The sequence below is a fragment of the Coregonus clupeaformis genome, unplaced genomic scaffold, assembly GCF_020615455.1.
Source record: "Coregonus clupeaformis isolate EN_2021a unplaced genomic scaffold, ASM2061545v1 scaf1612, whole genome shotgun sequence".
In the NCBI taxonomy this organism is placed as follows: domain Eukaryota; kingdom Metazoa; phylum Chordata; class Actinopteri; order Salmoniformes; family Salmonidae; genus Coregonus; species Coregonus clupeaformis.
Window position 1 is genome coordinate 27,451 of NW_025535066.1, and position 11,859 is coordinate 39,309.

Genomic DNA, 11,859 nt, shown 5'->3' on the forward strand with positions numbered 1-11,859 from the left:
ACTGACCACAAGAATCTGGAATACTTGCGATCTGCCAAGAGACTGAATCCCAGACAAGCGAGGTGGGCTCTCTTCTTTACACGATTTGACTTCACCGTTACCTATCGTCCCGGTTCAAAGAACACCAAAGCAGACGCATTATCACGCCAACACGACGGTGTAGTTCCCACTGAATCCAAGGAAACCCTGCTTCCTGAGTCATTAATCGTGGCCCCTATTCAGTGGGACATCATGACAGAGCTCACCCAGGCCAATTCACAAAAGACCCCTCCTCCCGAATGCCCCCCTAACAAAACTTTTGTACCTCAGGATCTCTGTCAGAAAGTGCTACAGCAAGTTCACTCCGTACTCAGCTCCGGTCATCCTGGAATCGCTGCCACTGTTCACCTGCTTCAGAACAGCTTTTGGTGGCCAACCTTGCGGGCAGACACAATAAAATTCATTAACGAATGCACCACCTGTAACACAAGCAAACATCTCAGACAACTACCATCGGGCCTACTGCAACCACTGCCAGTTCCCCACCGACCATGGTCCCATCTTGCCATAGACTTTATTACCGATCTTCCCAAGTCCAATGGGAACACCACAATACTCACTGTCATAGATCGCTTCTCCAAGGCCTGCCGGTTGATTCCACTTCCCAAACTGCCCACAGCATTGGAAACAGCCGAACTCATGTGCAACCTTGTGTTTCGCTTCTATGGCCTGCCTGAGGACATCGTGTCGGACCGGGGCCCCAATTCACATCCAGAGTATGGTCAGCATTCTTCCAACAACTCAACATCAACATTAGCCTCACTTCAGGATATCACCCACAATCTAATGGTCAGACAGAACGCCTCAATCAGGAGATCACCCGGTTTCTCAGAGCCTACTGTCATCAGAACCAAGCAGACTGGAGTCGATTCCTCATGTGGGCGGAGTATGCACAGAACTCACTCCAGAAACCCTCCACCGGTCTAACTCCATTCCAATGTGTCATGGGCTTCCAACCTCCCCTATTTCCATGGTCAGGGGAACCCACCGAGGTACCCTCTAATTATCGTATCTCTCCCACTTTTCATGTATCACTTCTCAAACCCGCTGGTGGTCCGAGAGCGGAGGAGGAGGAGCAGACCAGTGATCAGGGCCCCCCACCCATCTTGGTGGACGGCGAGGAGGCATATCAGGTTCGAGATCTACTCGATTCCAGACGCCGGGGCAGGCTCCTCCAATATCTGGTGGATTGGGAGGGGTACGGACCGGAAGAGCGATCCTGGGTTAATACAGAGGACATACTCGACCCCGCACTCATGACTGAGTTCCATAGGACGCACCCGGAGAAACCGGCCCCCGACCTCGAGGAAGACCCCGGCGTCGTTCGCCTCTTCGCGTCAGGAGCCGCTCGCAGGGGGGGGGCTCTGTCACAAACGAGACTCCCGCTGTTCCTCCTGCTCACCACCAGAGGGAACCCTCTCCTGAGTATTAAACCCCTGAACTACATTTCCCACATACCTGGCTCTGATTACCGTTGCACCTGACTCCCATCAGTAGACTATTTAGGTGCTCTCAAACTCTCTCTCTTTGCGAAGTCTTGTTTACCCTGGTGATCATTTCTGAGCGTTTTCGCCTGTGTCTGTCTGCCCGTGGATTTACTCTGGACTGTTTTCCCTCCTTGATTCTTTGCTGCCTGCCCTGGACTATATTCTTTACTGGACTGATTTTTGTAAGCTTGCTGCCTGCCCTGACCTTATGCCTGTACCTGGATTACGAGTTGCCTTATCCCTACTGTTGTGTCTGCTGGCGATTGACCCTGTTTGTACGACCCAGATTGTAATAAAACTGCAAATGGATCCTCACTCTCCTGGAGCGTCATTACAAGTATTATACTGTATCCTCCATTCTGTATAGTATTATACTGTATCCTCCATTCTGTGTAGTATTATACTGTATCCTCCATTCTGTATAGTATTATACTGTATCCTCCATTCTGTGTAGTATTATACTGTATCCTCCATTCTGTGTAGTATTATACTGTATCCTCCATTCTGTATAGTATTATACTGTATCCTCCATTCCTTGTATAGTATTATACTGTATCCTCCATTCTGTGTAGTATTATACTGTATCCTCCATTCTGTATAGTATTATACTGTATCCTCCATTCTGTATAGTATTATACTGTATCCTCCATTCTGTATAGTATTATACTGTATCCTCCATTCTGTGTAGTATTATACTGTATCCTCCATTCTGTATAGTATTATACTGTATCCTCCATTCTGTGTAGTATTATACTGTATCCTCCATTCTGTATAGTATTATACTGTATCCTCCATTCTGTATAGTATTATACTGTATCCTCCATTCTGTGTAGTATTATACTGTATCCTCCATTCTGTATAGTATTATACTGTATCCTCCATTCTGTATAGTATTATACTGTATCCTCCATTCTGTATAGTATTATACTGTATCCTCCATTCATTGTATAGTATTATACTGTATCCTCCATTCTTTGTATAGTATTATACTGTATCCTCCATTCTGTATAGTATTATACTGTATCCTCCATTCTGTATAGTATTATACTGTATCCTCCATTCTGTATAGTATTATACTGTATCCTCCATTCTGTATAGTATTATACTGTATCCTCCATTCTGTATAGTATTATACTGTATCCTCCATTCTTGTATAGTATTATACTGTATCCTCCATTCTACTACCTTGTATAGTATTATACTGTATCCTCCATTCTGTATAGTATTATACTGTATCCTCCATTCTGTATAGTATTATACTGTATCCTCCATTCATTGTATAGTATTATACTGTATCCTCCATTCTACTACCTTGTATAGTATTATACTGTATCCTCCATTCTGTGTAGTATTATACTGTATCCTCCATTCTGTATAGTATTATACTGTATCCTCCATTCTGTATAGTATTATACTAGAGATTCGAATGCAGGCTCTGTCGCAGCCGGCCGCGACCGGGAGACTCATGGGCGGCGCACAATTGGCCCAGCGTCGTCCAGGGTAGGGGAGGGAATGGCCGGCAGGGATGTAGCTCAGTTGATAGAGCATGGCGTTTGCAATGCCAGGGTTGTGTGTTCGATTCCCACGGGGGGCCAGTATAAAAAAATATGTATTCACTAACTGTAAGTCGCTCTGGATAAGAGCGTCTGCTAAATGACTAAAATGTAATTGTAAAAATGTATCCTCCATTCTACTACCTTGTATAGTATTATACTGTATCCTCCATTCTACTACACTGTGCCTCTGTAAGAGCCCTGCAAAGTGTTCCCCTCTATATACCTCTTCTTCTATGTTCTTTCTAGGGCTAGAATCACAGAATCCTTTATTCAGCTTTCTCTGTCTCTCTCTTTCTCTCTCTCTCTCCCCCCCTCCCTCTCTCTCTCTCTCGCTCTCTCTCTCTCTCTCTCTTCTTCTTCTTCTTCTTCTTCTTCTTCTTCTTCTTCTTCTTCTTCTTCTTCTTCTTCTTCTTCTTCTTCTTCTTCTTCTTCTTCTTCTTCTTCTTCTTCTTCTTCTTCTTCTTCTTCTTCTTCTTCTTCTTCTTCTTCTTCTTCTTCTTCTTCTTCTTCTTCTTCTTCTTCTTCTTCTTCTTCTTCTTCTTCTTCTTCTTCTTCTTCTTCTTCTTCTTCTTCTTCTTCTTCTTCTTCTTCTTCTTCTTCTTCTTCTTCTTCTTCTTCTTCTTCTTCTTCTTCTTCTTAACCCCTCCCAGCTCCTGACCCAGCCAGCTGACTCCCAGGAGGAGATCACGGCCCGCCACCACATCGCTGACCAGCTGGAGCGCCGCTTCATCCCCCGCCCCCTCTGCAAGAGCTCCCTGTTCGCAGAGTTCAACAACGAGCTGAAGATCCTCAAGGAGGCCGTGCACAGTGGCTCTGGTTGGTGACCTACTGATTAGTACACTGGCTATTAGTAGACTAGCCGTTAGTATACTACTTTTTAGTGCACTACTCATTTAGTACACTACCCGTTAGTACACTACCCGTTAGTACACTACACTACCCGTTAGAACACTACACATTAGACACATAGCCAACTAGTAAACAACTGCTATGTTAACCTTTCATTATTAATGGATAGGTTATGATAAGAGATTGGTTAAGGTGACCTATGTGTCTGTTCCACAGCATACCAGGGCAAGACATCCATCAGTACAGTGGGCACGTCCACCTCTGCCTACCGCCTGTCGCTGGCCACCATGTCCCGGTCCAACACGGGCACGGGCACGGTGTGGGAGCAGGAGAGCCAGCCGTCCCGCCAGCCCTCCCAGGACACGCTGAGCCGCACCGACGAGGATGACGAACAGGAGCAGGAAGAGAGTCAGACCCCTCCTTCTTTGAGTCAGACACTCCTCCTATCTATTACTAATACTATCACTCTATCACTGAGTCAGACACTCCTCCTATCTACTACTACTATCACTCTATCACTGAGTCAGACACTCCTCCTATCTACTACTACTATCACTCTATCACTGAGTCAGACACTCCTCCTATCTACTACTACTATCACTCTATCACTGAGTCAGACACTCCTCCTATCTACTACTATCACTCTTTTACAAAAATGGAGAGAAATAAGCTTTTTGTGTGTATGGAATATTTCTGTGATCCTTTATTTTAGGGACCAACACTTTCCATGTTGAGTTTATATTTTAGTTCAATGTATATAAAACACAGAAAAGTCTGTTTTTTTGTCTGCACTGGGCCTTTAATGAATTATATCTCCCCTTTCATATTGGTTTTGTTTTTCTCTCTCCCTCCCTCTCTTTCTCTCTTTCACCCCCTCTTTCACTATCTGAATGGTCTGGTTGTTGCATGTTTGGGTTTGCCTGCATGTCATTTTCACCCCCACTCCCCCCAACCTGCACCCGCATTTTGATCGCCCTTCCTTCCTCTCTCTCCTCTCTCTCCTCCTTTCTCCCTCTCTCTCTCTCTCTCTCTCTCCCTCTCTCGCTCTACCTCCTTTCATCCCTCTCTCTCTCTCTCTCTCTCTCTCTCTCTCTCTCTCTCTCTCTCTCTCTCTCTCTCTCTCTCTCTCTCTCTCTCTCTCTCTCTCTCTCTCTCTCTCTCTCTCTCTCTCTCTCTCTCTCTCTCTCTCTCTCTCTCTCTCTCTCTCTCTCTCTCTCTCTCTCTCTCTCTCTCTCTCTCTCTCTCTCTCTCCTCTAGATGACTCTATCAGTATTCCCAGTGTGGTGAGTGAACACGAGGTCTTCCTACCCAGGCTCATCACGCAGCGACGCTTCTCCAGTCACGCCACGGGCAGTGCCCAGCCTGAACCAAGCACCCGCAGCACCATGCTGCCCAGCCACAGGTAACACACACACACACCCCTACACACACACACACACACACACTCACAGTCTTGTACAACTAACCTTGTGGGGACACACAATTCAGTCCCATTCAAAATACTATTTTCCCTAACCCCTAACCCTAACCCTAACACTTACCCTAACCTTAACCTGAAAACGTAACCCTAACCCTAAACCTAGCTCCTAACCCTAACCCTAGCCCTAGCTCCTAACCCTAACCCTAAAACTAACCCTAGCTCCTAACCCTAAAACTAACCCTAGCTCCTAAGCCTAACCCTAAACCTAATTCTAACCCTAACACTAATTCTAACCTTAACCCCAAACCCCCTAAAAATAGCATTCTAGTCCCCACAAGTATAGTTAAACACGTCCACCCCTAGACACACACCTCTACACACACACACACCCCTACACACACCCATACACACACACCCATACACACACACCCCTAGACACACACCCCTACAACCACACACCCCTACACACACACACCTCTCCCTACACACACAACACATATGCACGTGCACACCCGCACACCTCACATGAGCACACGCGCTCACACATCACCTCACTCCTCGACACTGGATTGTACTATGATTGTCCACACATCACCTCACTCCTCGACACTGGATTGTACTATGACTGTCCACACGTCAGCACGTTCAGTACATGTAACACACCGTCACTTCAGAAGACACAATCACAGTCATACTATTTCTGTTGTTTTAAAGCTGTTTATTTGTGTTAATTTGTGTAACCTTTTCTGGAGAACAGTATGCTGGATGAATAGCTAAGAAGTCAGGCCTGCTACCAGGCATAGTCGTTTTAGCAGAGAGATTGTCTCTGAATACTTTAAAAACACACCCTTCCTGCCAAGGATTTCTTTAAGTAAGTAAGTATGGGAGGGAGGAAGGGTGCATATTTAGAGTATTCAAACAGGGCCCTAGATCAATGGAAAGTTCCTGACTAGCTGGTCCAGCTACTGTACCATAGGAGACCCTTCAGAGGAGAAGCCTTGGACATGAGGCAGCATGCTCTCCTCTCTCCCTAAACCCCTTCTCTCCTTCCTGCCCTCCTCTGCAGTGAACCCAATGTGCTAGATGAGTCTCAAGGACTGGAAGAGGGTAACCTGTCTAGGTACAGTGTCACGTCACAGCCCCCTGTGTGTTGCGTCTCTCTATGTGCAGTTTGGGGGGCTCGCCAATCGGACGGCCTCCTCCTGACTACTTCGTTTTCCTCACTCATTATCTCATCCAATCAAAACCGCCGTTGGTCCATCACCCTTCCTCCTTGTGTAGGTATAATTTAACGTAGTCTCTTGTTCCCCCTCGAAGCTACCACACTGACACCACCCATCTCAAGCCATCCACTGTTGCCTCTTTAACCCTTTAAATCCCTGGGCGGTGTGAGGACGCTGGGGAGCGGGTGGGTAATGTACTGTGTCTCAGCCAGCTCAGTCCATCGGTGCCATCATGGTCTTCATACTGTTTCAGGCTTTTCAGTGTTCAAATTGGACGTCCTCTCCAGGATACCAATCTGTGGGGCATGGGGTACTGGAGTGGCAATCGATCAATGAAATGATTATATTTATCTTATCAAGAAGTTAGACATTACCAGATAGGTTCATGTTCTAGTTCTGTGCACTGGGAATATGGTACAAGCTGTCTACATAAGAACACAGATCACTCCAGACCCCATAACCCCCTTTGTGTTTTGGTGTATTCTTGCGCTGTGATTGGGTGTCCTTGATTGGTGGGTGTGTCAGTGTCGTGTGCAGTGGAGTGATTGGGTTAGTGGGGAGAGATGGGAAGAATGTGAGGAGCAGTGGACAGACACACCTCCTCTTGACTCTCCTGTGTGTCTCAGTGAAAGAGAGAGAGTTCATTAGGAGAAACACCACGTCTGTGTTGTACTGACTGGTTCTGTCTGTCTGTGTCTTTGCCTGTCTGTCTCTTTTCCTGTCTTTGCCTGTCTGTCTTTGTGTCTGTCTCTGTGTCTGTCTTTCTCTGTCTGTCTCTGCATGTCTGTCTGTCTGTCTCTGTGGTTCTGTCTGTCTCTGTGTTTCTGTCTGTCTGTCTGGTTGGGTGGTGTAGGGTGGCCAGTGTGCAGAGTGAACCAGGCCAGCAGAACCTCTTAAACCAACCTCCGCTGGGACGCAAAAGAGGACTAAGACAGGTGAGAGTGGTCTTCAAAGTGGAACTATAAATGCTCCTTTTCAGTTTATTGAGAAAATATTTTGTTTTTCAAATGCATTATTCACAATTATTGAATTGGAATTTCAGTTTACTTCCTGAATTGACTGACTTCAATTTACCCTGGTTTATACTGGGGTGCATTCAGTTTGATTGAACGTTTGCTAAATTGAGGAACGGTTTGTACTGAATGGCACCATTCCCCAAAACGTTCTTGAACCGACTTTGAGGTCAGTTTGCTCCATTTGGTGGGTGTGGCGGGGTGTGGCTTGAAGCAATGAATGACGTATTTAAAGGGAAGCAGTGCATTTTGAACACACAATCCAACCCCTCCCCGGTTTTTCAACAGGTCGCTCAGTACAGCACCGTTTCCATTTCATTGAACGTTCCACTAAGTTTTTTCGTACTGAACGTAGCCCTGGTCTTGTCACATGATCAGGGAAAACTCTGTCCCTAATTGTGGATAATGATGAAGAGGCTATCCACATTGACATTCACAGTGGAAATTATTTGTGGATTGGTTGATTGATTGGTTGATTGATTGATATTTCAATGCAGTTGCGACGCCCCCTGCTGTCCCTTCCAAAGAGTGAGCTGCGAGGGCCAGGTCGCTCTGGAGCCCGGCTCTCCACCACCCGCAGGAGCATCCAGCCCAAGAACAAACCTCTGGGTAACTGTGTGCACATGAGTGTGTGTGTGTGTCTGTTGTGTCTGTTGTGTGTGTGTGTGAGAGAGATTCTGTAACTACAGCAAACTTGCCCCTACACTTCAGATCAAGCACACTTCAGTTCAAATGTAGACCTTGTGATATTAACTATTAATACTAAATATTTTCTCATGAACGTATCTCTGACAATCTGATTCCTCCCACTCTGTGTGTTGACTTGATCTGACATGTACCGATCCTCCTCATTCACAACCGTTGTCTCTGTTCCAATGTGTCTTAATCCCCTGTCACTTCCGACCCCAATAACTGACTCTGTTCATTCTGTGTTCTGTTTATGCCTTTGTTTCGATTCGAATAAAGAAACTTTATTGGACTGCGAAGGTGAGACACCTATACTTCCTCCCTCTCCTCTTGCAACGTAATGACGCCATCTCTCTGAAACCTCTCACCTGATACGTTGCTCTGCATGTCTGTCTTGCATCCCCCCACGCTCCCGCCCCTTCCACTCCTCTCCCTCACCCCTGGTAGTGGTTGTGGTAATGTGTCCGCTAGTCCCCAAGGTGGTGCTGTGATGAACTATGAGTGTGATAACTGTGATGATGTCTCCTCAGCAACCCATGGGTGGGACCAGAAAAGGGTGGTCACCTTCACAGAGAGCCAGCAGGCTCAGGCGAAGAGCCCCACCCCCGGTGGCGCCGATGCCCACCCAGAGGGCAGGAAGGCCAGCCCGGCCCTCCACTCGCTCCCCCTGCTGCCCCTGGTGCCTCCTCCTCAGCCATCATCAAAGCTGACCTCCACAGCCCTGCCAAGAAACAGGTACGAATGGGGGAGTAAGGATATTTTATGACATTGTCAATTCTCTCTCTGTAGTTTGGGTCATGTCGATTTGGTAAGAAGGTACGCAGAATGGTCCTTTTGTGTAGCTTGCATTTTGTACGTTCCTACGATATATAAATTAAAGGGAAAATCCACTCCAGAAATGAAACTCATGAAACTCCTCTCAATGTGGTGTTCTATAAGTGGGTAAAATACCTATTTTCACCATGATTTAACTTCTAAGTGGTCAGTCTGTGAAATCAGGAAATCGTGTTGTAACGCGTCATCACGATAAGGTTCTTGTTACTGGAGATAAGGAATATCACATTTCATAATGCTTTTAAATATTTTTCTTAACTCTATTTCTTGAACTGCGTTGTTGGTTAAGGGCTTGTAAGTAAGCATTTCACGGTAAGGTCTACACCTGTTGTGTTCGGCGCCTGTGACAAATAAAGTTTGATTTGAAATGTCACTCTTCTTGTTTCCTGGTTGTAGTTATCGATGGAGAGCAAGGAGAAACAAGAGCAGTGGGGCCTCCGCAGCAGCCTCTCTCCTCGGCCCTCCATCTCCCGCGCCTCCACCCCCACCCCACCCTCCTCCTGCTCTCCTCTCCCTCCACCGCCTCTCCCCATCTCTCGCACCTGTTCTCCCCTCCCCCCTCTGCCGATCCTGGGGATCCAACCCCCCGCTCACCTCTCCCATCCGGGTCCGTCCTCCCATCAGACCCCGGAGAGCCCAGAGGACGAGGACACGACTGCCCTGCTGGGGAGATACACAGACACCCTCCTCCACATTTCAGAGGACAATGGGGGCACAGAGAACCCCCTGCTCGCCCCCCTGCTCTCCCCCCGCCGCTCGCCCGCCCTGCCCCCCCGCCGCTCGCCCGCACGGCCCCCCCGCCACTCCCCTCTCCCCCTCCCCCTCTCCCCCGTTGACCTGGACCTGGATGAGTCCCACGTCTGAGAAGCGTCCCTGTAACGTTTCAGTAATGTTTCGTTAACATTTCAGTAACGTAACTCGGAACGTAACGTTATAACTAGGGCCAGGAGTTTTTTCCCTGACTGACCTTGTCGTGACTGCACTAGGAAAAATCCCTGACCCTAGTTACAAGGCTCTAAACTACAGACGTAGGCTATAACTAGGGCCCGGAGTTTTGACCCTTTAGATTAGATCACATGGTCCTGCTGGGGAAAACTCCTGGCTCTAGTTATGACCCTGGCAGGGTAGCTTCTCTGTGTCAGTCCCCATCTATATCTTTGGAGTCTGTCGTTAGACATTGAACTGCAGATAACTCTGTATCCTGTCCTTCAAGCTAATGGAGGTCATTATGACATAAAATGATTGGTGAAATCAGTGCAGTAGAATCCTTGCTCTCACCTATCCAATCACGTTAGATTAGTGATTACCTTGAGAAAAGAAGGGAGGGAAGGTGCATCTTCAGAGTATTAGAACAGGGCCGAGGACCAATCCCTGTTAGTGTTCTCCTCTTGCCCCTCCCCCTCTCTGCTCTATTCTGTCCTGTTAGAGCACCAAGATGACATTTCCATTTACGTCATTTAGCAGACGCTCTCCATACTTCACTACGTCTACAGTACCAGTGCCAGTGTATTCTCACCTCTGACATTTTAACCCATCTCATACCAAAGTACTCATATCAAATGGAGAATCTACATGCCTTCACACGTCAGGGTCAATTAAACCATGGTGTCCAACAGGGGATCAAGTGGGACTGTTTCTATTGCTAGGTAGATCACATTCTATTGGTTGTGGTCTACAGACAAGTGAAGGGTGATGTTTCCAGCCATTGGCTGCTACAAACAGACATCCGTCTACCTATAGGTTGACATTGTCACCTCCCAAGAACTGTTTACAGTGAAGCTACTGAAGGGTAAACTGTTGACTAGAGAAATTAAATGTATATTAGCTATAATATTATATATAATATTGTGAAATTATGATATTTAATCCTGAAGACAATTTTTAAAGAAAGATTTAATGTATATGTGATTGCACAAAGTCAAAGTGTTGCAGAGGCATATTATGTTTGTCATTATGATAATATATTGGAAAGTTTATTTATGAATAGATGGATAGATTGATTACATATTTATTTATATTTAATATTTATAAAATATTTATCCTCTTATGTATCCTTGGGGTTTCTAGGTTTGATTTATTGACCATCGACACTGGGTGGTTGTACTTTTCCTATGGAGGTTGTGTCTGTCGGATGAAAAGAGGTTCTTTATGGAGGTTGTGTCTGTTAAATGAAAAGAGGATCTTTATGGAGGTTGTGTCTGTTAAATGAAAATAGGATATTTATGGAGGTTGTGTCTGTTAGATGAAAATAGGTTATTTATGGAGGTTGTGTCTGTTAAATGAAAATAGGATATTTATGGAGGTTGTGTCTGTCAGATGAAAAGAGGTTCTTTATGGAGGTTGTGTCTGTTAAATGAAAAGAGGATCTTTATGGAGGTTGTGTCTGTTAAATGAAAAGAGGATCTTTATGGAGGTTGTGTCTGTTAAATGAAAATAGGATATTTATGGAGGTTGTGTCTGTTAGATGAAAATAGGTTATTTATGGAGGTTGTGTCTGTTAGATGAAAATAGGATATTTATGGAGGTTGTGTCTGTCAGATGAAAATAGGATTTTAATGGAGGTTGTGTCTGTTAGATGAAAAGAGGATCTTTATGGAGGTTGTGTCTGTTAAATGAAAAGAGTCCAAAGCTCTGTAGGTGGGGCAGGTCATACTTGGAAGCCAATCCTAACATCCACTGAAGTAAAATGAGGGGCTGGATTCAATCCGTATAGCTGAGGTTCAGCACTGTAGCGCGCTTGAAATTTCAAGG

General features: G+C 45.9%; 1 protein-coding gene across 1 annotated transcript in view; it reads left to right on the top strand.

The window, feature by feature from the left end:
- Positions 1–9,220, top strand: part of LOC123487294 (protein unc-80 homolog) — a gene marked incomplete at its 5' end in the record, with an annotated part of 30,487 nt that extends 21,267 nt beyond the window's left edge. The window contains 9 exon segments of the mRNA XM_045218496.1: positions 3,733–3,898; positions 4,148–4,339; positions 5,189–5,333; positions 6,418–6,471; positions 7,428–7,509; positions 8,085–8,196; positions 8,554–8,574; positions 8,805–9,009; positions 9,214–9,220. Of these exon segments, the coding sequence (XP_045074431.1) occupies positions 3,733–3,898; positions 4,148–4,339; positions 5,189–5,333; positions 6,418–6,471; positions 7,428–7,509; positions 8,085–8,196; positions 8,554–8,574; positions 8,805–9,009; positions 9,214–9,220 (984 nt within the window).
- Positions 9,221–11,859: the final 2,639 nt, after the last annotated feature.